Source organism: Falco rusticolus, chromosome 19, assembly GCF_015220075.1.
Source record: "Falco rusticolus isolate bFalRus1 chromosome 19, bFalRus1.pri, whole genome shotgun sequence".
Classification (NCBI taxonomy): Eukaryota; Metazoa; Chordata; class Aves; order Falconiformes; family Falconidae; genus Falco; species Falco rusticolus.
Window position 1 is genome coordinate 2,820,960 of NC_051205.1, and position 21,258 is coordinate 2,842,217.

The following is a 21,258-nucleotide window of genomic DNA, read 5'->3' on the forward strand; positions in this document are numbered from 1 at the left end:
TACTGTTTCCAGCAGTAAGGGAGGAAAACGGCCACGGTGCAACTCGCAGGTCATTTGATTCTCCTTGGAAAGGCCCTGGCTTGTTCTGCATCCAGGTCTGGAGCGGGTTTAAGGAGTACGGAGCACTTCACCCCCTCTGTGGCCAGCAGTCAGGTGGCTGGGGCCTCGGATTCATGTCAGAGAGCTCACGCTGCTGAATTGTTTGGGGTTTGGTTCGGTGGTTTACTGCCTGTATGTGATCAGTAGAACCATAATTATTCCAGATTTGAGCCTGGGAACTTGCTTGACCCCCTGTGTTTGGCGGGCACGGGCATTCTGGAGAAGGGTCCTCTTTGATTCAAAGATGCAAGAAGATTGTGAACCTGCAGCTTGTCTCAGTACTGGGTTTCACTGGTTAATGTCTGGGGCCTGCATCTGGGTCCTCTTCCAGCCTTTAAAAAATCCTGTTGTGCCTTTCTTCGCTATGTCACAGCCCTTTGACACGCTGGGTTTTTTTTCTCTTGGCGAAGATATTGCAGCTCTGTACCGGCTCACCTGGTACCGAGTCCTTCAAGCCTCTTGCATTTCAGCACTTTTTCTGGGCCTTACACGATTGCTGAGGTTTTTCTCTGTGCCACCACCTTTCAGAAACAGCCAGCACCAAACGCAGGTTGTGTGCCAGCATTGCCAGTCGTCGCACCAACCGTGCCAGAGTCACCTTGATGTGCAGTTGCCCAGTTTATATCGGAGGAGCTCGCAAGTCGTTCTTGCTACCATGTTGTGCTGGAAGTTTTCCTGCTGCATCCCTCCAGCTACTTCTCAGGGTTCCTATTTTCTGGGCTCTTCAAGAATGCGTTTCTCTGGGTGGCAGCAGGCCCCGAAATATGTTTCTGGAGGCGTTCAGATGAACTGCTTGTGGTCAGAGTGGAACGACTTCAGCTCGTACGGCTGCTTTGCAGCTTGGCCTTGCCAAGACGCCGCTTCCCAGGGCGATGTCCGTCTCCGAACCTCACGTGGCTGCCGCCCACTAGAGCTCTGCACCCCCTGACGCTGGCTCTTGCTGAACCCAGGGCCGCTGCCCTAATGCTCGCTTGCCTTTCCTTCTCCCCAGGTGTATCCGTGACATCCAGTAATACAGGAGTGCCGGACATCTCGGGCTCTGTCTACTCCAAAACTCAGGTTAGTGCCTGGGGCGCGCTCCAGGAAGGCGCCGCTTCACACTGGGGAGCGGAAAGGCAGCTCTGAGAGAGCCTCCCCGGCAGCCAGGCCTCTCCCCCTGGGAGCAGCCAGCCAGGGAGAAGGGAAGGGATTTATTAACCCTTCCCAGCTTAGAGCAACTGCAAGCCCAGAGCGAGCCACAGGCGCCGAGAACAGGCAGAATCTCCGCCATGCGCTGACGCTGGGGCCTGTGACCTGTAGAGCTGGGCAGGGGCAGGGGAGCACCACCCGGCCCCCAGCCCCTTACTCCGCCGTTGGCGTCTCCTCCCCAGCAATCCTTCGAGAAGCAGGGATTTCACACTGGAACCCCGGCAGCCTCCTTCAACCTGCCTTCAGCGTTGGGCAGTGGCGGCCCCATCAACCCTGCGACGGCGGCGGCGTACCCCCCCACCCCTTTCATGCACATCCTGACCCCGCATCAGCAGCCCCACTCGCAGATCCTCCACCACCACCTGCAGCAGGACGGGCAGGTAAGCGACCCCCCCGGCTCCCCGGCCCTTGCTGGGGTATCTCCTAGGGCTCTTGCTCCCCCCCACCCCCCACCCCGGCCCCCCTCTCCCTCCCTCCTTCACGCCCTGCGGCGGACACATGCGGACACGCGGTGACACGCACACGCTCACACCTGCACATACACACAGGGCTGATAAGAGGATGAGGTGAGGAAGGCCCCGGGGTGCGCTCCGCTGGGGGGGTCTCGGCACAGCCCCCTTGGTGCCGGCCCGTACCAGGTACGGTGGGGTCGTGCCCCTTCCCGCAGACACGCCTGGTACGCCCTCAGCTCCCCCGTCCTCGGAGCGGGGGCTCCGCAGGCCAGCAGCGAAGGGGTTCCTCACCACAGCCATGACCCCGCCGTAGCTTGCAGGTCTAACCGTGGATTTCTATTGTCATAGTTTGTCCCTTTATTTTACATATCCTGGTACTGCAACAGCTTCCATATTTGCAGATGATACTGTGCTGCCAACGCCAGCAGGAAGACCAGGTAATGAACCTCTCTGATAATGCATTGCACTTGCCCTGGGGTCTCCCCCCGCCCCTAAGGCCCCCCAGGCTCACGTAGCCCCTTCCTTCTCCCCCCCCGTGGCCCCGCGAGGCGAGGAGAGAGGCCCTCAGTCAGTATGTGCACACACACACACCCGCGCGCGCAGACACACACCCCCCTGCTCGGACCCTTCCCCCCCACCCCCACCCCCCTTTCCCCCCTCCCCGCAGAGCTGCCAGGGCCCTCGCTGCCTGCGCTCCGGGCACGGTGCTGGTCTGGAGGAAGGCGCAGAGCGGAGGGAGGGTGCTGGGGCTGCTGGGGGGCAGCCGGTGTGGCACGAGGGTCGCAGGAGGCAGCGTGCGCCCCGGTGCCGGTGGCGCTGAGGCGGGTCAGCGAGCAGCCGAGGAGCCGGAGCCATCCCGTGGGGACGGCGGTGCCTGCGGTCGAGCCACGGGGTTGGGACCCCGCAGGCGGCGGCGGCACCACCGGTTCCCCCCCTCGGTAACCGGCCGCTTCTCCTTCTCGCCCCCTCCCCGCAGAGCGGCTCCGGGCAGCGCAGCCAAGGCAGCTCCATCCCCCAGAAATCCCAGGCCAACAAGTCTGCCTACAACAGCTACAGCTGGGGCGCCAACTGAGGCCGGGGGCAGCCCTCGCCCACCACCACTTGCTTCCAGAAGAGAATCCCACCGAACCTGACGCCGAAGGAGCCCGGGGAGGAGAGCGCCCTGCCGGGGGGTCGCGCCTGGGCCCCGCAGCCCCCCGGGAGGGCAGGGCGGGCCGGCAGGCGGCTCTGCATTGTCTGTCTTCAGCCACCTTTCCTGTTGTATGTAATATAGAATTTGTATTTTTTCTTTTTTTCTTTTTTTTTTTTCTCTCCTCTCTCTGCATTCAGATTCTCAACCGTTTGCCGTAGGGGCCTTTTTTGGTTTTTACTCCTTTTTTTTTTTTTTTTTTTTTTCTTCCCCTTCCTCTCCCCCCATCTCCTGCTGCCCCACAACCTCTTGGATCCAAAGGAGTGGAAGCTGCGAGTCGCCTACAGCAAACCCCCTTATTATTAGGATTAAGAACAGTAATTGATATGAACAGCATTGTAAGATGAATTAGTTGAAGTGTTTTTTTGTACCGTGTTCTAAATTTAATGGATAAATGTGTCTTGTATATAAAAACAAAAACCCCACGCCGTCCTGTAGTTCTCTCATTTCCTTGCCCACCCTCCGCTGCTCTCTGCCATGGGCCCAGAGGTGCCCCGGAGGGGGCCCCCCCCCCTTATTTTACGTTCTCCATCTGTGCCCCCTCTCTCCCCATGGGCCCCTAGCGCAGGTCCTGCCCCCCCCATCCCCCGTCCCGTCCCCCCCCCCCGCCCTCCTTGCACGCTGTAAGTATCTTCTGCTTTTGGTTTTTGGGGGTTGGGGTTTGGGTTTTTTTTTTTTGGTCTATTTTTTTTTCTATGCAGTCCAGATCTTGTATTTTTCAGTTCAAACTGGTCACTTCAACTGAAGCCCCCGTGTGGGTGATTTACTAAAGAGAATAAAGATCACAAAGTGATGTGTGTATTTTTTAATACCTACTTTCTCAGCCTGGTTCCATATTTTTGGTGCAGGGTGGGGGAAGGCCTGCGTGAGGTGGGGGGGGAGTAGGTTTCCCCCCCTCCCCCCTCCCTCACTTCCCCCCCTCCCCCCCATCCCCGTTTTGTGGATTTTTCCTCTCCCAGCTGCTGCACCAGCATCCCAGCACAGGGACAATGTCACCATCCTTTTCCCTGCTCCCTCCCCAGGGACACACACACACACCCCCCCCCCTTCCATTTCTCTGCCTCATCCTGTGTGGTGCGCAGCCCTTCTCCCAGTTACCCCCTGCTCTGGTGCTACTGGTGCCCCACATCTGAGCCGGGGGGGGGGGGGGGGCTCTCCACCCCCCTCATCACCGTGAGGGCCTTGGGCAGGGACTGGGTGTCATGGGAGGGGACTGGTGGTGTGACAGAGGCTGTGGGTGCCCTGGCAGTGGGTGCTGAGCACGGGGGGGCAGGGGGGGCTGCAGGGTAAGGGGTTGGGGGGGTCCCCTTGCTGCCTCCAGCCCCTCCTGGTGCTCTGGGGTCCCAGCAGAGCGGGAGGGTCATGGACTGGGCTGATGGAGCTGGGCGGGGGGCACATGGGCAGAGCCGGCGCCTGGCAGGGCTGCAGGACCCCCAGCCGGTGCAGGATAGGGCCCGGTGCCCCCCCACCCCCATTCTCTGTGAGACCCCCGCTGGGCCCAGCGCCGCCCCGTACGGCTCCCGGCCCCTAAGGGGGGCCCTGGGGGGTCCCGGGCGGGCTCGGCAGCCGGACAGGCAGGGCCGGGGCCAGGGGGGGGCTGCGGGCCGAGCGGGGGGCCCGTGGATCCGCCTTCGCTCCAGGCCGCGGCGGGTCGATGGCGGCGCTTTGCGACACCCGGCAGCGCTTTGCGGCGCTGCGCGGCCGCGGCGCTTTACGGCAGTGCGACCCGGTAGCGGCGGGCGGCGGCCCACCCCGGGCGGAGCGCCATGAGCTTTTACGACGTGTTTCGTGGCTTCTTCGGGTTCCCGGGCCGGCACAGGTACCGGCCCCCGGCCCCGGCTGGGCGCCCCCGCTCCCCCCGCCCGCGCAGACCCCGGCCCGGCCCCCGAGGCTGCTCCCCGTGCCCCCGCCCGCACAGGCCCGGTGGCTCCCGCTGTCCCCACCCCTGTTGCCCCGGGGGCCCTGGCCCGGCCCCCGGTCGCTCCGTGTCTCAGCGCTGCGGTCCCGCAGGCCCCGGGACCCGCTGTTCGGCGGCACGGCGTGGGACGAGGAGGAGGAGGAGGATGATGACGGCCCGGCCCCGCCGCAGCCCCCCCACGACTTTGCCTTCGGCTTCGGCTTCAGCCCCGACGGGACCCGCGGCGCCTTCGAGGAGCTGTTCCGGGACATGGGCGAGCTCCTGGGGGTCTTTGGGGGGAGCTGGGCCAGGCCCCCGCCGCCCCTCGGTGGGGATGGGATGGGGCTACCCCCCCGGGGGCTCTGGGGGCCGGTGCGGAGCCCCCCCGGCAGCCCGGCCTGACCCGAACCCCCTTTTTCCCCCCCAGAGCCCCCCCTGCCCGGCCCCAGTGAGGGCAGTGCGGGGCGGCCGCTGCGGGACTCCATGCTGAAGCAGCCGGACGCTCCCAGCGCGGTTCCGGGGGGGCCTGAGGGTGCCAGGGACCCTCCCCGGCCCTGGAGACCCTTCCTGGGGGTGGGTGAGGGCTCTGCCATCTCGGGCTCGGCTGCGGTTGGAGCCTGTCATCGTGGTGTCGGGCCTTGTGTCCCCGCCACTGGGTGCTTTGCGTCCCCGTCACCGGCGCGTGGCTTTGCCTTGCAGCTGGACGATGCTCCCCCAGCTTCTCCTGGCCCGAAGGAAGACCAGGGTGAGTGGCGGCAGCATGGCCCTGGGGTCTCTGCCGTCCCTGCTCTACCTGCCTGCGCTGCCGCAGCTCTCAGGGCACGTCCCCGCGCTGCTGTCACCCTCTCGTGTCTTCCCCCGCAGACTTGGATTCCCACGTCTCCTCCGCGGGATTGGGGACCATCTTGAAACCTGACGAGCCCAAGTCCCGCTCTTACTTCCAGAGCGTCTCCGTCACCAAAGTGACTCTCCCGGATGGGGTGAGTGTCCCCTGAGGGTGCGGCAAGGGGCCACAGGTGACCCGGGGACACCATCCCCAGCGCAAGGAGCAGAGCCCCCGGGATGGTGGCGTCTCACTCAGGGCTCGGTGCTCCGCGCAGGCGGTGGAGGAGCGTCGGACCGTGCAGGACAGCCAGGGCCGCCGGGAGACAACAGTGACTCGCCGGAGGGGGGATCAGGCCTTCATCACCACCACCAAGGAGGATGGGCAGAGCAAGGACTACCGGGAGGAGGTGGTCAACATGGATGACCGTGAGTGGGGTGCTGAGGAGGGCGAGGGGAGCAGGCCGGGCCCCCCCTGAGTGGGCTCTCCTTGCTCTCCCAGGGGAGCTGGCGCAGTTCGCGGGCACGTGGCCACAGCAAGACGAGCTCTGCGCTCCCAAACTGAGCGACCCCTCGTCCGTGCTGGGCAATTTCTTCCGACGCTGGTTCTCGAGCTGATAGCTGTGCCCCCGCCCCGGCTGCGCACCCCGTATGTGTGATGGGTGCAGGGTGGGGGGACCCTGGGGCTTCCCGGGGCCGTGGGGACAGACACCAGCCTGGGGGCGAGGGCTGCCGGCTCCATCGAGGGCGGGCGGTGGGCAGCAGCCTCTTCTCCCTGCCTGTTTTTGTTGCAGATGGGTCAGATCCTGCTAGGAGCTGGCGCCTGCCCGCCTTCAGGGGTGCTGCGGAGCTGTGGGGGCAGAACGTGTGTGTGTGCGTGCGCACGTGTGTACAGAGCAATAAAGTCTATTTATGCTAACGATGACTTGCCGAGCTCCTTCAGGCTGGAATCTCCCTGATGCGCAGGCAGGAACCCGCTGGGCTGCCCCACGGGTGCAGGCAGCTGCCGGGCTCCTCCACCCCAGCCCTGTGCCCGTGCCCCCTGCCCAACCTCTCCCCCGTTTCCCTGCCAGCCCAGCACCGTGCTGACACCTCCCCTGCGCCGCTCTCGGGGGCCGGTGCTGGCAAGCCTTTCCCCAGCCTCTTCGTTAGCGCTGCCTGCGGTTGCGGCTTGGGCAGGGATCTGGCAGGGAAAAGCGGAGCTCCCGGGGGGGTAAACACGCCTGTGCCAGCTCACCTGAGCAAGGTCTCTGTTCCCCACGGCCGTTTGGGGGTCCTCGGGGGGCTCCCACCAGGTCTGGTGCTACTGGGGGCCACCCTTGTCACAAGGCGCCACTGTCCCTGGCCCCATGCGGGACTCTGGTCCCTGCCAGGCGTCTCCCTTCGGTGTGGCTCTGATTAGTTTAAAGTCTGCGCGTTATCACACCCCCCCAGCCCCGGGGCTCATAAAATCTCGCCAGGACGGAGACACTGCCACTGCCGTCCTCGCTGCCTGCTCCCGGCCAGCCCCATGGGCTCCGCTTCCTTCTTGAAGAGGGCCCAGGCTCTGCTCCGCGTGCGGAACCAACTGACGCGCGAGTGCCTGGCGGAGCTGCTGGCTGTCTTTGTGCTCATGGTGAGCGGGGCACGCGGCTGGGCCGGGGCTGACCGCGGCGGGGTGGCAGGCACCGGGGGTCCCCGGGCTCCCCTGCCTGTCCCTCACTAGGAGTTGGGGGGGTTTGGGGGCTGTGTCGCGCCCGCGGAGCGACTTGGCCTCCCGCTTGGATCCTGCGGGCGCTGTGTGCCTCGACGCCTCCCGCTGTGGAGCAGGCAAAGGTTGGGGCTCCGGAGCTGCACTTGGCACCTGGGCTGCACCCCGCGATGGCGAACGGTGACACTGGTGGCACTCCTTCCCCGCCATCTCCCCAGGGGAAGAGAAAACTTAATTACTGATCATTTCTTCACCTCGCTGTCAAAACCATAAGCCGGACCGGTAACCGGTAACCAGTAACCGCCTCCCTGCCTGTCCCCGTCCGGAGCCCAGGGGACAGGGGAGCAAAAGCACGGAGGCAGCACGGGCAGAGGTGCCGGAGCAGCCTCGCTGCCCTTGTGCCGCCTGGGATCGGCACCAATCCTGCCAGCGGCTGCGGTGCAGGGGGGTGGGGGTCCTGGGGAGCGGTGGGGGGTTTGGCGAGGGGCCGGGAGGGCTGTGGTGGAGCCGTGTCCCTCTTCTCCAGCTGATCACCCTGGGGGGCTCAGCACAGATGGTCACCAGCTCGGGGACGAAGGGGAACTTCCTCACCGCCTACCTGGCGGGCGCCCTGGCCGTCATGGTGGCCGTCTACACGGCAGGAGGAGTCTCCGGTGAGGCTGGGGAGGGGTTCCCAGCTCCCGCCATCCCCCAGCTCCCGCTGGACCCCCTGCTCCCAGCCCCTCTCCGTTGCAGGGGCCCACCTGAACCCGGCGTTCTCCTTCGCCATGTGCCTGCTGGAGCAGTTTCCCTGGTGGAAGTTGCCCATCTTCGTGGCCGTGCAGACCGCGGGAGCCTTCATCGCCGCCGGAGCCGTCTACGCCCTCTACTACGGTACGGGGGGTGTGGGGGGTGCCCGGTGGGGGAAGACCGTGGCTGTGCCAGGGTGGCCGGGCTCACGGACAGATTCTGCGCCACAGATGCCATCCAGCACTACAGCAACGGGACCCTCACCACCACCGGTCCCCGGGAGACCGCGTCCATCTTCGCCACCTACCCCGCTGACTACCTCTCCCTCTCCAACGGCTTCTTGGACCAGGTGGGTGCCGGTGCTGGCTCCCCCCAGACCCCTCCGGCGGTGCCGATGCGGTGCTGAGCTGTGGTGCTGGCCCCACAGGTGATGGGCACGGCGCTGCTGATCGTGGGTGTCCTGGCCATCCTGGACACCCGCAACAAGGGTGTCCCCAAGGGTTTGGAGCCGGTGGCCGTGGCCCTGCTGGTGTTCTCCATCGAGGTCTCCATGGGCTCCAACTGCGGTTGCCCCATGAATCCCGCGCGGGATTTTGGCCCCCGGCTCTTCACCTACGTGGCGGGTTGGGGCACCGAGGTCTTCAGGTGGGTAGAAGGACGGGGGGCAAGGCAGGGGGCGCGAGGTGTGACCCCCTGCCCCACCGTGCCCCGTCCCCAGCAGGGGCGATGGGTGGTGGGGGGTGCCAGGCGTGACCCCCTGACCCACCGTGCCCCGTCCCCAGCAGGGGCAATGGGTGGTGGTGGGTGCCGGTGGTGGCACCGCTGCTGGGGGCCGCGGTGGGCTCGGCCCTTTACCAGCTCCTCGTGGCTTTCCACCACCCGGCGGAGGAGGGGGACCCCCCGGCCCAGCAGAGCTGCCTGGTCCTCACCAACGCCACCATCCCCCCAGACACCGAGCAGGCACCGGGGGAGAAGGATGCCGGGGGGGATGCTGCCCCAGAAGTGATGCTGGGGACCCCCTCGCCACCACCAGCTGGCAGCAGGGTCCCCCCCGCCGTCGCCCTCACACCATTAAAGGAGCCCTGAGACTGCAGGTGTCGTGTCCGGACATGGGTGACAGCCCCCCACCCCGGTGGGGACAGAGCGGGCCAGGCCTGGCAGCAGGGGGGGACCCCGGCCTGGGGTGCATGTGCAGCTGGGGGGGGAGAACTGCCCCCTTGGGACACCCCCCCCCCAGGGCTGTCTCTAGGACCCCCAAGGCTGGTCCTGGTATCCCCTGGGGCTGCCTCTGCCCCACCCGGGACCCCCTGGGACCCCCTGTGGCTGCCCAGGCCCTCCCTGATTGTACTCTGGGACCCCCCGGGACCCCCAGGTTATGCTCTGGGACTGCCCGGGACCCCCCTGGTTGTACTCTGGAGCCCCCTGGGGCTGCCGAGGACCCCCAGGTTCTACTCTGGAACCCCCAAGCCCCTCTGGAGCTGCCTGGCCCCCCCCTAAGGCTGCCTGGTTCCCCCTGGGTTGTACTCTGGGCCACCTGGGGACCCCCCAGCGGTGCCTGGGACCCCCGGGTTGCACTCTGGGACCCCTCTGGGGCTGCCAGGGACCCCCAGGTTGCACTGTGGGACCCCCCGAGACTGCCTGGGACCCCCGGGCTGCACTCTGGGACCCCCCAGGACTGCCTGGGACCCCCAGGCTGCACTCTGGGACCCCTCTGGGGCTGCCTGGCCCCTCCAAGTTGCGCTCTGGGCCCCGCAGGCTGCACTCTAGGACCCCCCGGGCTGCCTGGTTCCCCTTGGGTTATACTCTGGGCCCCCCGGGGACCCCCAGCGGTGCCTGGGACCCCCGGGTTGCACTCTGGGACCCCTCTGGGGCTGCCGGGGACCCCCGGGTTGTGTTCTGGGCCCCCCTGGCTACACTCTGGGGACGCCCCAGGGCTGCCGGGGTCCCCCGGGTTGCGCTGTGGGACCCCCCGGGGCTGCCGGGGTCCCCCGGGTTGCGCTGTGGGACCCCCCGGGGCTGCCGGGGACCCCCAGGCTGCACCCCAGGACCCCTCTGTGGCTGGCGGGGACCCCCCGCGTTACGCTCTGCCCCCCCCGCGGTGCACTCCGGGACTCCCCCCGCCCCCCCCGCCGCCGGGGCCGCCCCGTCCCCCCGGGCAGCGCCCCCCGCCGCCCATCACTTCCGCCGCCGACCGGCGCCGCCGCGGCCATGGGGCGCTGAACGGCGGCAGCGGCGCGGCAGCGGGAGCGGGGCCGCAGCGGCCCCGGCACCGGCCCCCCGGCCCCGGGCCCGGCCCCGGCCGCCCGCTCCCCCCCCATGGGCTGCGGGGCCGCGGGCCATGGAGCGGTGCGCGGCCCGCCGGGCCCCAGGTGAGCGGCGCGGGCCCGGTAGGCCCCGGTAGGCCCCGGTGGGCCCCGGGGCGGCCGTTGCCCCGGCAACGCGGCGGGGCGGGGCGGGAGGGCCCGGGCCGGGGCACCGGCGGCGCGGGATGGAGGCCCCGCAGCCATGACGGTGCCCCGGGAGATGCCCGAGAAGTGGCCGCGGGTCCGCGCCGCCGGCGGGGCGGGTGTGTGCGGGCCGGGGGGTCTGCGGGGCCCGAGGATGCAGGGCTGGGGGTCCGGGGTGGGGGGCTGGGGGTCCGGGGGTGCAGGGCTGGGGGTCCGGGGGTGCAGAGAAACAAGGCTGGGGGTCCTGGGGTGCAGAGAAACAGGGCTGGGGGTCCTGGGGTGCAGGGCTGGGGGGCTGGGGGTGCAGAGAAACAAGGCTGGGGGTCCTGGGGTGCAGAGAAACAGGGCTGGGGGTCCTGGGGTGCAGGGCTGGGGGGCTGGAGGTGCAGAGAAACAAGGCTGGGGGTCCTGGGGTGCAGAGAAACAGGGCTGGGGGGCTGGGGGTGCAGAGAAACAAGGCTGGGGGTCCTGGGGTGCAGAGAAACAGGGCTGGGGGGCTGGGGGTGCAGAGAAACAAGGCTGGGGGTCTGGGGGTGCAGAGAAACAGGGCTGGGGGTGCAGAGAAACAAGGCTGGGGGTCCTGGGGTGCAGGGCTGGGGGTCCGGGGGTGCAGAGAAACAGGGCTGGGGGTCCTGGGGTGCAGGGCTGGGGGGCTGCGGGTGCAGAGAAGCAAGGCTGGGGGTGCAGGGCTGGGGGACTGGGGGTGCAGAGAAGCAGGGCTGGGGGTCCTGGGCTGGGGGTGCAGAGAAGCAGGGCTGGGGGTCCTGGGGTGCAGGGCTGGGGGGCTGGGGGTGCAGAGAAGCAAGGCTGGGGGTCCTGGGGTGCAGGGCTGGGGGACTGGGGGTGCAGAGAAACAAGGCTGGGGGTCCCGGGGTGCAGAGAAACAGGGCTGGGGGTCCTGGGGTGCAGGGCTGGGGGTCCGGGGGTGCAGAGAAACAGGGCTGGGGGTCCTGGGGTGCAGGGCTGGGGGTCCGGGGGTGCAGAGAAACAGGGCTGGGGGTCCTGGGGTGCCGGGCTGGGGGGCTGCGGGTGCAGAGAAGCAAGGCTGGGGGTGCAGGGCTGGGGGACTGGGGGTGCAGAGAAGTAGGGCTGGGGGTGCAGAGAAGCAGGGCTGGGGGTCCTGGGGTGCAGGGCTGGGGGGCTGTGGGTGCAGAGAAGCAAGGCTGGGGGTCCTGGGCTGGGGGGCTGGGGGTGCAGAGAAGCAGGGCTGGGGGTCCTGGGGTGCTGGGCAGGGGGGCTGGGGGTGCAGAGAAGCAGGGCTGGGGGTCCTGGGGTGCTGGGCAGGGGGGCTGGGGGTGCAGAGCATCTGGGAGTGCAGGGCTGTGGGGCTGGGCTTGTAGGGCTGGGGGTGCAGGGCTGGGGGTCTTGGGGTGCAATGAAGCAGGGCTGGGGGTGTAGGAGTGCCGAAAAGCAAGGCTGGGGGTCTCAGGGTACAGGGAAGCAAGGTTGGGGGTCCTGGGGTGCAGGGCTGGGGGGCTGGGGGTGCAGGGCGGGGGGTACAAATAAGCAGGGTCAGTGGTCTGGGGGCGCAGAAGAAGGGGGCTGGGGGTGCAGCGGGAGCACAGGCTGCACAGTGTAGCTGGGGGGGGGGGCGGGGGGGGCTTCCCTGTTCCCCTGGGGTCTGGGGTTTCTGGGCTTGCCTGGGGGGCTTTTGGGGCGCAGGGGAGCTGAACGGGTGGGATGGTGGGCCCAGAGGGGGGCTGGGGGGGGGGGCTGGGGTGCGGGCAGGCTGACGGGCGCGCTGTGTTGCAGAGGAGGAGAGGCGGGTGCGAGCCAACGCGCGGGAGTACAACGAGAAGTTCCAGTACGCGGTGAGTGGTGCTGAGCCCCGGCCCTGGCGCCCTCATCCTGCCGCAGGTTTGGGGAGCTGGGGGCTGCGTCACCCTCCGGGTCAGCAGGGAAGGGGGTGGGGGGGGCAGTTACGGCTAAAAATAGATGTTTGTCCCTGAGAAAATTGTGCTGACGAGCTGGTAATGCCAAGAGAGCTCTGGAGCTGGGGCAGCCCAGCTGGAGGGGGGCATGGTGCGCTCCCAGGGTGGGGAATGCAGCCCCCCATCCTCTGTGGGGGCTTGATCCCCACCCCCCCTGGCTCTGCCTGCATCCCTGTGGTGTCCGGAGCCGCCGGGGGGGGAGCAGAGCTCACCTTGGCCTCCCCCTCCACGCTGGAGGTTGTTTCTGGCTGCTCCAGACCAGAGGCTGCCCTGGCCTCGCTGCGGGGGAGCGGGGGTCCGGGTTGGGGTGACCCTGGCGGGGGGGCTGGATGCTCTGGATGCTGCTGCCAGAGGGGGCTGGTCCCTGGGTACCGGCTGGCGACTGAGGAATCAGCTTCTGGAGGAAGCTGCCACGCAGTCGGGGCAGGGGCAGGGGATGGGGGTCCAGGCATTCAGACTGGGGGCACGGTGAGCTACAGCCCTCCCGGGAGTGGTGCCGGGGGGTCCTGGGGCCTCAGCAACCCGTGAACTCCCTCCTCTGTCCATCCCCAGAGCAACTGCATCAAGACCTCCAAGTACAACATTGTCACCTTCCTGCCTGTCAACCTCTTCGAGCAGTTCCAGGAAGTGGCCAACACCTATTTCCTCTTCCTCCTCATCCTGCAGGTGAGTGTTGGGGGGCCCGGGGAGGCAGATGGGGCTCCCCCGCGCTGTCCATCCCTGGCTGGGCAGCTGGGAGGGCCCAGGGCTTCTCCTGTCCTGGGACACGGTGGGTTTGGCACCCCGGAGCAGGGGTAGCGCGGGCCTGGGGCTGGCCAGGTCCTCTCTAAGTCCCCTCCCTGTCCCCAGCTGATCCCGCAGATCTCTTCGCTCTCCTGGTTCACCACCATCGTGCCTTTGGTTCTTGTCTTAACCATCACAGCTGTCAAAGATGCCACCGACGACTATGTGAGTGGTCCCCCCTGCACCCCTCGAGCCAGGCTGGCTGCCCTCTGGGCATGGGGGCAGGGGGCTGTGACCCCGGTGCAGGTGTGTGGTGCCCGGGGCCGTGGCGTTCGCGGGGGGAGGGACGCAGGACCCCGTCCCCAGCGGGGCTGACGCTGCCGTCTCTTCCCCTCCGCACCCAGTTCCGCCATAAAAGCGACAACCAGGTGAACAACCGGCAGTCTCAGGTGCTGATCGGCGGAGTGTGAGTGTCACGGGGAGGGGGCAGCCGGGGAGGGGGCACGGGGCCCTGGGGGACGCGGCACAGGGCTGCAGGCAGGGGCAGAGGGCAGCGGGGCAGGGGAGAAGTGGTGCTGGTGGCTCCCCCCTAACTCCACCGTCCCCCTGCAGCCTCCGGCAGGAGCAATGGATGAACGTCCGTGTCGGAGACATCATCAAGTTGGAGAACAACCAGTTTGTGGCGGTGAGTGTGGCCCCAAGGCAGGGTGACACATGGGGACAGCCACCTGGGGTGGTGCTGCGCCCAACTCTGCTTTTACGCTTCTCCATCACCTCCTGGTGTGGAGGCACCGGGGACTTTCCAGCCTGGAAGTTCCATTTCAGTTGCGGTGTTTGAGCCGTGTTCGAGCTCTCGGGATTTGGCTGCCCGTGGGCGCTTCAGGCGATGGTGTCCTGGCCAGGGTGCCGGCAGCGCCCTGCTAGGGACGTGTGGCTCCGGAGACCCCGCTGGCTCCTGGCATCCAAGGGCTGGAGCTTCCCTGGGGAAAGGCGTAGGGGAGCCCCGGTGTCAGCACAACCCTTGCCATGTCTCCCCCCGGCAGGCTGACCTCCTCCTCCTCTCCAGCAGCGAGCCCCACGGGTTGTGCTACATAGAGACGGCGGAGCTGGATGGGTAGGTAACCCCTGCCCCGCTCGGGGGGCGGCGGAGGGCGAGGGGTGGGAGTGGGAACGGGAGCTGCCAGGGAACTGGAGCTGGGCAGCATCTGTGAAGACCCTCCCTGTGGCTGACCCCGCGTGTGGTGCCTCCTTAACCTGCAGAGAGACCAACATGAAGGTGCGGCAGGCCATCCCCGTCACCTCGGAGCTGGGGGACACCAGCAAGCTGGCTCGGTTTGACGGTGAGTGCCCGCGACCAGCCCTCTGCGGTGGGGCAGCCCCTGCCTTCCCTCCTCCGTCACCTGGCGTGGGAGACACCGGGACCATCCACGCGGTCCTGTGGCTCGGAGCGGATCTCTGGGGAACTGGGGGCGGTGCTGGGAGCACTGGGATGGAAGTGGCCGCCTGGAGAAGGCACCTTACAGCCCAGCCATCCCCCGCGCTCAGGCGAGGTGATCTGTGAACCCCCCAACAACAAGCTGGACAAGTTTGGTGGGACGCTGTACTGGAAGGAGAACAAGTACCCCCTGAGCAACCAGAACATGCTGCTGCGGGGCTGCGTCCTGCGCAACACCGAGTGGTGCTTCGGCCTTGTCATCTTTGCAGGTGGGCTGGGACGGCTGCCACCGCTGCGCCGCGCGGAAGGGAGAGACCCCGCTGACGCCCTTCCCTCTCCCCAGGGCCCGACACGAAACTGATGCAGAACAGCGGCCGGACCAAGTTCAAGCGGACGAGCATCGACCGGCTGATGAACACGCTGGTGCTCTGGGTATACGGGAGGCAGGTCCCAGGGGAGCCCCGGCTCTGGCACGGTTGAGGCTCTGATGTCTTCTCCTGTCCCCAGATCTTCGGGTTCCTGGTGTGCATGGGGGTGATCCTGGCCATCGGCAACGCCATCTGGGAGCACGAGGTGGGCGTCTGCTTCCAGATCTACCTGCCTTGGGATGAGGGGGTGCACAGTGCCTTCTTCTCCGGCTTCCTCTCCTTCTGGTCCTACATCATCATCCTCAACACCGTGGTGCCCATCTCGCTCTACGTGAGGTAGGGCAGGGGCCGAGGGGCTGGGCTGGGGGTGTGTGCGAGGGGCAGGCACCAGGCGTTAGGGGTGCCCTCTGGGGAGGGGAGACGGGGATGGAGACCCACGGGCAGAGCTGCGTGCGTGGGGTGGGCTTGGGCTGCTCTCCTGGTGATGGGCCGCGTCTGCCCTCGGGGATACCCCAAGACCTGAGACCCCACAGGTCCCTCGGGGCCCCCCCTGGCTGCGTCTGTCTGGCTGCTCGTCTCTCCCTGCCCTGGCTGCACGCTGGTTATTTTGCTCTGCCCTCCTGCAGCTCCCAGGCTCCTGCACTGTCCCCTTCTCTCTCTCTTTTAATTTCTCTCTCTTTTCGTTCCCCAGCATGGGTTCTGTCACCCTTAGCCCCGAGGTAAGAACGTGTCGCCCCCACCCCTCCCACTAGCTCATTGCTGTCTGCCCTGGGGGCTGGGGAGGGGGTTCGGGGCGTGTAGCTGTGTGAGATGCCTGGGGAGCTCCGCTCGGTGACAGGCTCCGTGTCCCCAGCCCTGGCTTGGCGGTGGCTGTCACTAGGAGCGGGTTGCGGGCCAGCCCTGGGGAAGGGTGTGGGGACCCTGGGTGCTGGGGTGCCCTAGGTGCTTGGGGGTCTGGGGTGGGCACGTGTGTGCCCATCGCTGGCTGAGCAGAGCGTGCTGCCCTGCCCTGCTGACACCCGGCTGTCGTGTGTGTGTGTCCCCGCAGCGTGGAGGTGATCCGTCTTGGGCACAGCTACTTCATCAACTGGGACAAGAAGATGTACTGTGCCAAGCGCCGGACGCCCGCTGAGGCGCGGACCACCACCCTCAATGAGGAGCTGGGGCAGGTGGAGTACATCTTCTCTGACAAGACCGGCACCCTCACCCAGAACATCATGGTCTTCAGCAAGTGCTCCGTCAACGGGCACAGCTACGGTGAGCACCGGGCGCTGGGGCCGGGCTGGGTCTGCCTGCAGGCTGTGGGGGCTCCGGCTCCCCTTCTGCAGACCCTCTGGGGCAGCCAGGGGACGAGGGGGCTCGGCGTCGCGGCGTGGGGCTGCCCCTGCCCCATAGCTGCCCCGGGTGTGGGTGCTGGTGAGGCAGCAGCGTTGGGTCCCTGTCCTGGTTAACTCCGTGCCCTGGTTCGCAGGTGACGTGCAGGATGTGCTGGGTCACAAAGCGGAGCTGGGCGAGGTAAGGGGGCCGCGGGGGCCGTGCCTGGTGGTGCCGGGGGGCGCAGGGGGTAACGCCATCTCTGCCCCTGCCAGAGGCCGGAGCCAGTCGACTTCTCCTTCAACCCCCTGGCTGACCCACGGTTCCAGTTCTGGGATCCCAGCCTGCTGGAAGCCGTCAAGCTGGGAGACCCCCACGTGCACGAGTTCTTCCGCCTGCTCTCGCTCTGCCACACCGTCATGTCCGAGGAGAAGGACGAAGGTGGGCGCGGGGGGCAGGATCTGGCCCTGCACGGCCTGGGGCACGGCGCTGGCTCTGACCCCCCGGTGCTGTCCCCAGGGGAGCTCTATTACAAGGCTCAGTCCCCGGACGAGGGAGCGCTGGTCGCCGCTGCCAGGAACTTTGGGTTTGTCTTCCGGTCCCGCACGCCCAAAACCATCACAGTGCACGAGCTGGGTCGAGCCATCACCTACCAGCTGCTGGCCATCCTGGACTTCAACAACATCCGCAAGCGCATGTCCGTCATCGGTGAGGTCCTGGGCATGGCAAAGCGGCGGTGGGGCCGGGAGAGCGGCGGTGGGGCTGGGAGAGCCACAGTGGGTCTAGGAGGGCCATGGTGGGGATGGGAGAGTGGCAGTGGGGCCGGGAGGGCAGCGGTGGGGCTAGGAGAGCTGTGGTGGGGCTGGGAGGGCCACGGTGGGTCCAGAAGGGGGGTGGTGGGGCTAGGAGGGCAACAATGGGGCTGGGAGAGCGGCGGTGGGGCTGGGAGGGCGACGGTGGGGCTGGGAGAGCCCAATGGGTCTGGAAGGGTGGTGGTAGGGCTGGGAGAGCTGCGATGGGTCCGGAAGGGCAGCGGTGGGGCCGGGAGAGCGGCAGTGGGGCTGGGTCGGCCGCAGTGGGGCTGGGTCATGGGGGCTGGGGACACGGATGGTGACGAGGCTGCGGAGGCATCGCGGGGTCGTGGCTGGGCTTGGAGCGGGATTCGCTGCTGCGCTCCCGAGCCAGGCAGCTTGTCCCCTGCCCCCTGCAGTCCGCAGCCCCGAGGGCCGGATCCGGCTGTACTGCAAAGGTGCTGACACCATCCTGCTGGAGCGCCTGCACCCCCTCACCCAGGACCTCGCCAACGTCACCACCGACCACCTCAACGTGAGTGGGGCAGGGGCTGGGAAGGGGGGCTGCCCACGCGTGCGCGTGCCCCATCCTGGGGGGGCAATCAGGGTCTGGGGGTGCCGTCGGGGTCTGCCAGTGCACCCAGCTCCAACCGCTTGCAGGAATACGCGGGTGAGGGGCTGCGGACGCTGGTGCTGGCTTACAAAGACCTGGAGGAGAGTTACTACGAGGAGTGGTCCGAGCGGCTGCACCGAGCCGGCAGTGCCCCCGAGGCCCGCGAGGATCGCCTGGCTCGGCTCTACGACGAGGTGGAGCACGATATGCTGGTAGGTGGGCTGGGGGTTCGGGGAGGGGGAGGGGCAGGAGGCAGCTGGGGGCAGCGCCTGCTCACCTCCTGCCTCTTGGGGTCCCCCCAGCTGCTGGGAGCCACGGCCATCGAAGACAAACTGCAGCAGGGGGTCCCCGAAACCATCGCCATCCTGACGTTGGCCAACATCAAGATCTGGGTGCTGACGGGGGACAAGCAGGGTGAGGGTCTGGGGGGGCTCTGGGCTGGCTGGAGGTGAGGACGTTCGTGTGTTGGGATCCCACCTGCTGGGGGGGGGGACGGGACACAGGACAGATGCTCCCCCTGGTCTGACCCTGGCTCAGCCCCTGGTTTCCCGTCCCCAGAGACGGCTGTGAACATTGGCTACTCCTGCAAGATGCTGACGGACGACATGACGGAGGTGTTTGTAGTCACGGGCCACACCGTGCTGGAGGTGCGGGAAGAGCTCAGGTGAGGCGCGGCAGGCAGGGCTGGCCAGGGGACACGCGTGGGGCCAGCGTGGGGCTGGGGGGGGGATGTCGAAGTGCCCTGAATCGGGGGCCCCCCCAACCCCTTTCTTTCTCTTCAGGAAAGCCCGGGAGAAGATGATGGACGCATCGCGCTCCGTGGGCAACGGTTTCTACCAGGAGAAACTCTCCTCCTCCAAGCTCACCTCGGTGCTGGAAGCCATAGCGGGCGAATACGCCCTGGTCATCAACGGGCACAGCCTGGTAGGGACCTGGGGGCACCGGGCTGGATGGGGCACCGTGCCCTGCTGGCGGCCGTGCCCCCAACTGTCCCCCCGCTCTCCTCGCAGGCCCACGCGCTGGAGGCTGACATGGAGGTGGAGTTCCTGGAGACGGCGTGTGCCTGCAAGGCCGTCATCTGCTGCCGCGTCACGCCCTTGCAGAAGGCCCAGGTGGTGGAGCTGGTGAAGAAGTACAAGAAAGCCGTGACCCTGGCCATCGGGGACGGCGCCAACGACGTCAGCATGATCAAGAGTAAGGCCTGGGGTCTGGGGAGCCACAGGAGGGACAGGGCCCGGCTTGCGCTGTCCCGGCGTCCGTGGCAGCCTCCGTCCTCACCCCTCTGCGTCCCACAGGAGCACGGTCCTGCTGGGGGGTCCCAGCCCTGGTCCCCTGTACTCTGGGCAGATTCCTCCTCACTCCATGTGTCTCTTCCCTCCACAGCCGCCCACATCGGGGTGGGCATCAGCGGGCAAGAGGGCATCCAGGCGGTGCTGGCCTCCGACTACTCCTTCTCACAGTTCAAGTTCCTGCAGCGCCTGCTCCTGGTGCACGGGCGCTGGTCCTACCTACGCATGTGCAAGTTCCTCTGCTACTTCTTCTACAAGAACTTCGCCTTCACTATGGTCCACTTCTGGTTTGGCTTCTTCTGTGGCTTCTCGGCGCAGGTGCGTTGCCAGCTCCTGGCGCTCAGAGTTGGGGAGGGTCTGCCGGCGAGACCCCTCTGCTCAGGACCGTGCCCCGGGCTCCCTGTGGAGCCTCATCCTGCACCAGCAGGCACAGCCTGGGATCCCTCCAGAGCATGGGGGGCTGGCGGTGGCTCTCCTGTCCCCGCAGCTGTGGGTGCGGGGACGTGGGGGCCAGCTGGGATGCGAGGCGGGCAGGTCGTGCGTCCCCCTGAGCACTCCGTTCCACGCAGACTGTGTACGACCAGTACTTCATCACGCTGTACAACATCGTCTACACGTCGCTGCCCGTGCTCGCCATGGGCGTCTTCGACCAGGTACAGCCAGGGCCGGGGAGGGGGGGTCCCTGGGTGCCCCGGGAGCAGGCCCAGCTCCCCCGCACGGCCCACCCTGTGGGAGGGAGGGCTGCCTGGGTGCCCGGGCTGGGCTGTCCTCGTCCCTGGGCTGTGGTGGAGGCTGGTGCAGCCGCAGCCGACAGGCTGTGCCTGCCTGGGGCTGGAGAGAGGTCCCCAGTGCCCCGTGTCCCCAGGACGTGCCGGAGCAGCGGAGCATGGAGTACCCCAAGCTCTATGAGCCTGGGCAGCTGAACCTGCTCTTCAACAAGCGGGAGTTCTTCATCTGCATCGCCCAGGGCATCTACACCTCTGTCCTCATGTTCTTCATCCCCTACGGCGTCTTCGCCGACGCCACCCGCGATGATGGCACCCAGCTGGCTGACTACCAGTCCTTCGCCGTCACCGTCGCCACCTCCCTCGTGATTGTCGTCAGCGTGCAGGTAGGGAGGCAGCTGCTCAGCCCCAGCTCCTCACCTATAGCACAAAGCCGGGGGGGGGAAGGTTTGGGTCCCATCCTGCTCTGTGGCTGTGCTCAGAGCACCGGGGCTGTCCCTTGAGCCCCATCTCCTCCGTCTCTCCACCAGATCGGGCTGGACACAGGCTTCTGGACGGCCATCAACCACTTCTTCATCTGGGGCAGCCTGGCCGCCTACTTCGCCATCCTCTTCGCCATGCACAGCGATGGCCTCTTCCAGATGTTCCCCAACCAGTTCCGCTTTGTGGGTGAGTCCTGGGGGCGGGCTGAGTGGTGTCCCCCACCCCCGTAGGGTGCTGAGCCCCAGCCAGACTCACGCTTTCCCCCCAGGTAACGCGCAGAACACGCTGGCCCAGCCCACGGTCTGGCTGACCATCGCGCTCACCACCGTGGTCTGCATCATGCCCGTCGTGGCCTTTCGCTTCCTCAAGCTGGACCTGAAACCCGAACTCTCGGACACGGTGAGAGTGCGTGGTGGCCGGGGGGGGCCGGCCAGGGGGTCACCTACCCGGGGCAGGGGGGGGTGGGGGAAGTTCTGTGGGTCCCTGACCCTCTCCCGTGTCCCCAGGTGCGCTACACTCAGCTGGTACGGAAGAAGCAGAAGACGCAGCACCGGTGCATGCGGCGCGCGGGACGCGTGGGCTCGCGCCGCTCCGGCTACGCCTTCTCGCACCAGGAGGGTTTTGGGGAGCTCATCATGTCGGGCAAGAACATGCGGCTCAGCTCCCTGGCGCTCTCCAGCTTCGCCGCCCGCCCCAGCACCAGCTGGATTGAGACCCTGCGCAAGAAGAAAGGCAGCGACGGCAGCACCGCCGGCAGCCCCAGCGGCATGGCCGACAAGATGCTCAAGGTGTGAGGCTGGGGGGGCGGGGGGGGGTCGCATCCCCTCCTGTGCAGCGGGGGGCTCCCCTCGCCCCCTTCTCTCACCGTGGTGGTCCGGTAGGGCCAAGCCCCCTCCTGGGGGGGGGGTCCGGGGCTGCGTGTGCCCAGGTGCCGAGGTTTGGAGGAGTCTGGACTGTCGCAGTGTAACCAAAAAAATATTCTCCTCGTCCCCGGGCTGGAGGGACGGACGGACTGACGGTGTCCCCAGCAGCCCCCCGGGCTGGAGGGATGGACGGTGTCCCCAGCAGCCCCC

The 21,258-nt window shown here is 67.4% G+C and overlaps 4 protein-coding genes across 19 annotated transcripts in view; all 4 read left to right on the top strand.

Annotated features, from left to right (window-relative positions):
- Nucleotides 1-3,356, top strand: part of UBAP2L (ubiquitin associated protein 2 like) — a 30,524-nt gene extending 27,168 nt beyond the window's left edge. For 7 of the 13 annotated variants that reach the window (XM_037370874.1, XM_037370873.1, XM_037370875.1 and 4 more), the window contains 4 exons: nt 1,091-1,158; nt 1,470-1,667; nt 2,126-2,176; nt 2,716-3,356. In XM_037370874.1, coding sequence (XP_037226771.1) covers nt 1,091-1,158; nt 1,470-1,667; nt 2,126-2,176; nt 2,716-2,811 — 413 coding nt within the window. In that variant the 3' untranslated portion in view covers nt 2,812-3,356. The remainder of the gene's footprint in view (nt 1-1,090; nt 1,159-1,469; nt 1,668-2,125; nt 2,177-2,715) is intronic. The other 6 variants (XM_037370879.1, XM_037370885.1, XM_037370880.1 and 3 more) reach the window with 2 other exon arrangements.
- A 1,275-nt stretch (nt 3,357-4,631) lies between these two features.
- On the top strand, nt 4,632-6,566 carry HAX1 (HCLS1 associated protein X-1). Of its 2 annotated transcripts, XM_037371083.1 has the most exons (8): nt 4,632-4,747; nt 4,939-5,153; nt 5,253-5,398; nt 5,525-5,570; nt 5,690-5,805; nt 5,926-6,076; nt 6,150-6,296; nt 6,442-6,566. In XM_037371083.1, the coding sequence occupies exons 1-7, from the start codon at nt 4,695-4,697 to the stop codon at nt 6,263-6,265; spliced, it is 843 nt and encodes a 280-aa protein (XP_037226980.1). In that variant the 5' UTR covers nt 4,632-4,694; the 3' UTR covers nt 6,266-6,296; nt 6,442-6,566. The 2 variants fall into 2 exon arrangements, with proteins under 2 accessions (XP_037226980.1, XP_037226981.1); XM_037371084.1 differs by lacking the exon at nt 6,442-6,566 and having other exon boundaries at nt 5,907-6,076; nt 6,150-6,268.
- A 54-nt stretch (nt 6,567-6,620) lies between these two features.
- AQP10 (aquaporin 10) lies at nt 6,621-9,152 on the top strand. The gene is made up of 6 exons (XM_037371269.1): nt 6,621-7,262; nt 7,864-7,990; nt 8,073-8,210; nt 8,297-8,415; nt 8,494-8,711; nt 8,849-9,152. Exons 1-6 carry the CDS (start codon nt 7,158-7,160, stop codon nt 9,150-9,152), a joined length of 1,011 nt encoding a protein of 336 aa, XP_037227166.1. The 5' UTR covers nt 6,621-7,157.
- Nucleotides 9,153-10,284: 1,132 nt separating this feature from the next.
- On the top strand, nt 10,285-21,252 carry ATP8B2 (ATPase phospholipid transporting 8B2). 3 transcript variants are annotated; one of them, XM_037370867.1, is made up of 27 exons: nt 10,285-10,435; nt 12,266-12,324; nt 12,997-13,110; nt 13,294-13,473; nt 13,572-13,633; nt 13,780-13,852; nt 14,211-14,281; nt 14,428-14,507; nt 14,713-14,871; nt 14,946-15,034; nt 15,110-15,306; nt 16,019-16,227; nt 16,442-16,485; nt 16,560-16,725; nt 16,804-16,992; nt 17,495-17,610; nt 17,736-17,900; nt 17,991-18,102; nt 18,247-18,352; nt 18,471-18,612; nt 18,699-18,882; nt 19,072-19,295; nt 19,547-19,630; nt 19,843-20,088; nt 20,233-20,371; nt 20,454-20,584; nt 20,692-21,252. In XM_037370867.1, the coding sequence occupies exons 1-27, from the start codon at nt 10,405-10,407 to the stop codon at nt 20,977-20,979; spliced, it is 3,660 nt and encodes a 1,219-aa protein (XP_037226764.1). In that variant the 5' UTR covers nt 10,285-10,404; the 3' UTR covers nt 20,980-21,252. The 3 variants fall into 3 exon arrangements, with proteins under 3 accessions (XP_037226764.1, XP_037226763.1, XP_037226765.1); XM_037370866.1 differs by lacking the exon at nt 10,285-10,435 and adding an exon at nt 10,534-10,632; XM_037370868.1 differs by lacking the exon at nt 10,285-10,435 and adding an exon at nt 10,534-10,632 and having other exon boundaries at nt 13,294-13,392.
- The last annotated feature ends 6 nt before the right edge of the window (nt 21,253-21,258 follow it).

What these genes read in the sequence shown, in the direction of transcription:
- HAX1 (XM_037371083.1), top strand. Translation starts at nt 4,695, where the DNA reads ATGAGCTTTTACGACGTGTTTCGTGGCTTCTTCGGGTTCCCGGGCCGG. An exon ending in AAGTGACTCTCCCGGATGGG is followed by an intron (nt 5,806 to 5,925) that starts GTGAGTGTCCCC and finishes TGCTCCGCGCAG; the next exon opens with GCGGTGGAGGAGCGTCGGAC. An exon ending in GGTGGTCAACATGGATGACC is followed by an intron (nt 6,077 to 6,149) that starts GTGAGTGGGGTG and finishes TTGCTCTCCCAG; the next exon opens with GGGAGCTGGCGCAGTTCGCG.
- AQP10 (XM_037371269.1), top strand. Translation starts at nt 7,158, where the DNA reads ATGGGCTCCGCTTCCTTCTTGAAGAGGGCCCAGGCTCTGCTCCGCGTG. An exon ending in TGGCTGTCTTTGTGCTCATG is followed by an intron (nt 7,263 to 7,863) that starts GTGAGCGGGGCA and finishes CCTCTTCTCCAG; the next exon opens with CTGATCACCCTGGGGGGCTC. An exon ending in CCAACGGCTTCTTGGACCAG is followed by an intron (nt 8,416 to 8,493) that starts GTGGGTGCCGGT and finishes CTGGCCCCACAG; the next exon opens with GTGATGGGCACGGCGCTGCT.
- ATP8B2 (XM_037370866.1), top strand. Translation starts at nt 10,572, where the DNA reads ATGACGGTGCCCCGGGAGATGCCCGAGAAGTGGCCGCGGGTCCGCGCC. An exon ending in CCCATCTCGCTCTACGTGAG is followed by an intron (nt 15,307 to 16,018) that starts GTAGGGCAGGGG and finishes GTGTCCCCGCAG; the next exon opens with CGTGGAGGTGATCCGTCTTG. An exon ending in AACCCGAACTCTCGGACACG is followed by an intron (nt 20,585 to 20,691) that starts GTGAGAGTGCGT and finishes CCGTGTCCCCAG; the next exon opens with GTGCGCTACACTCAGCTGGT.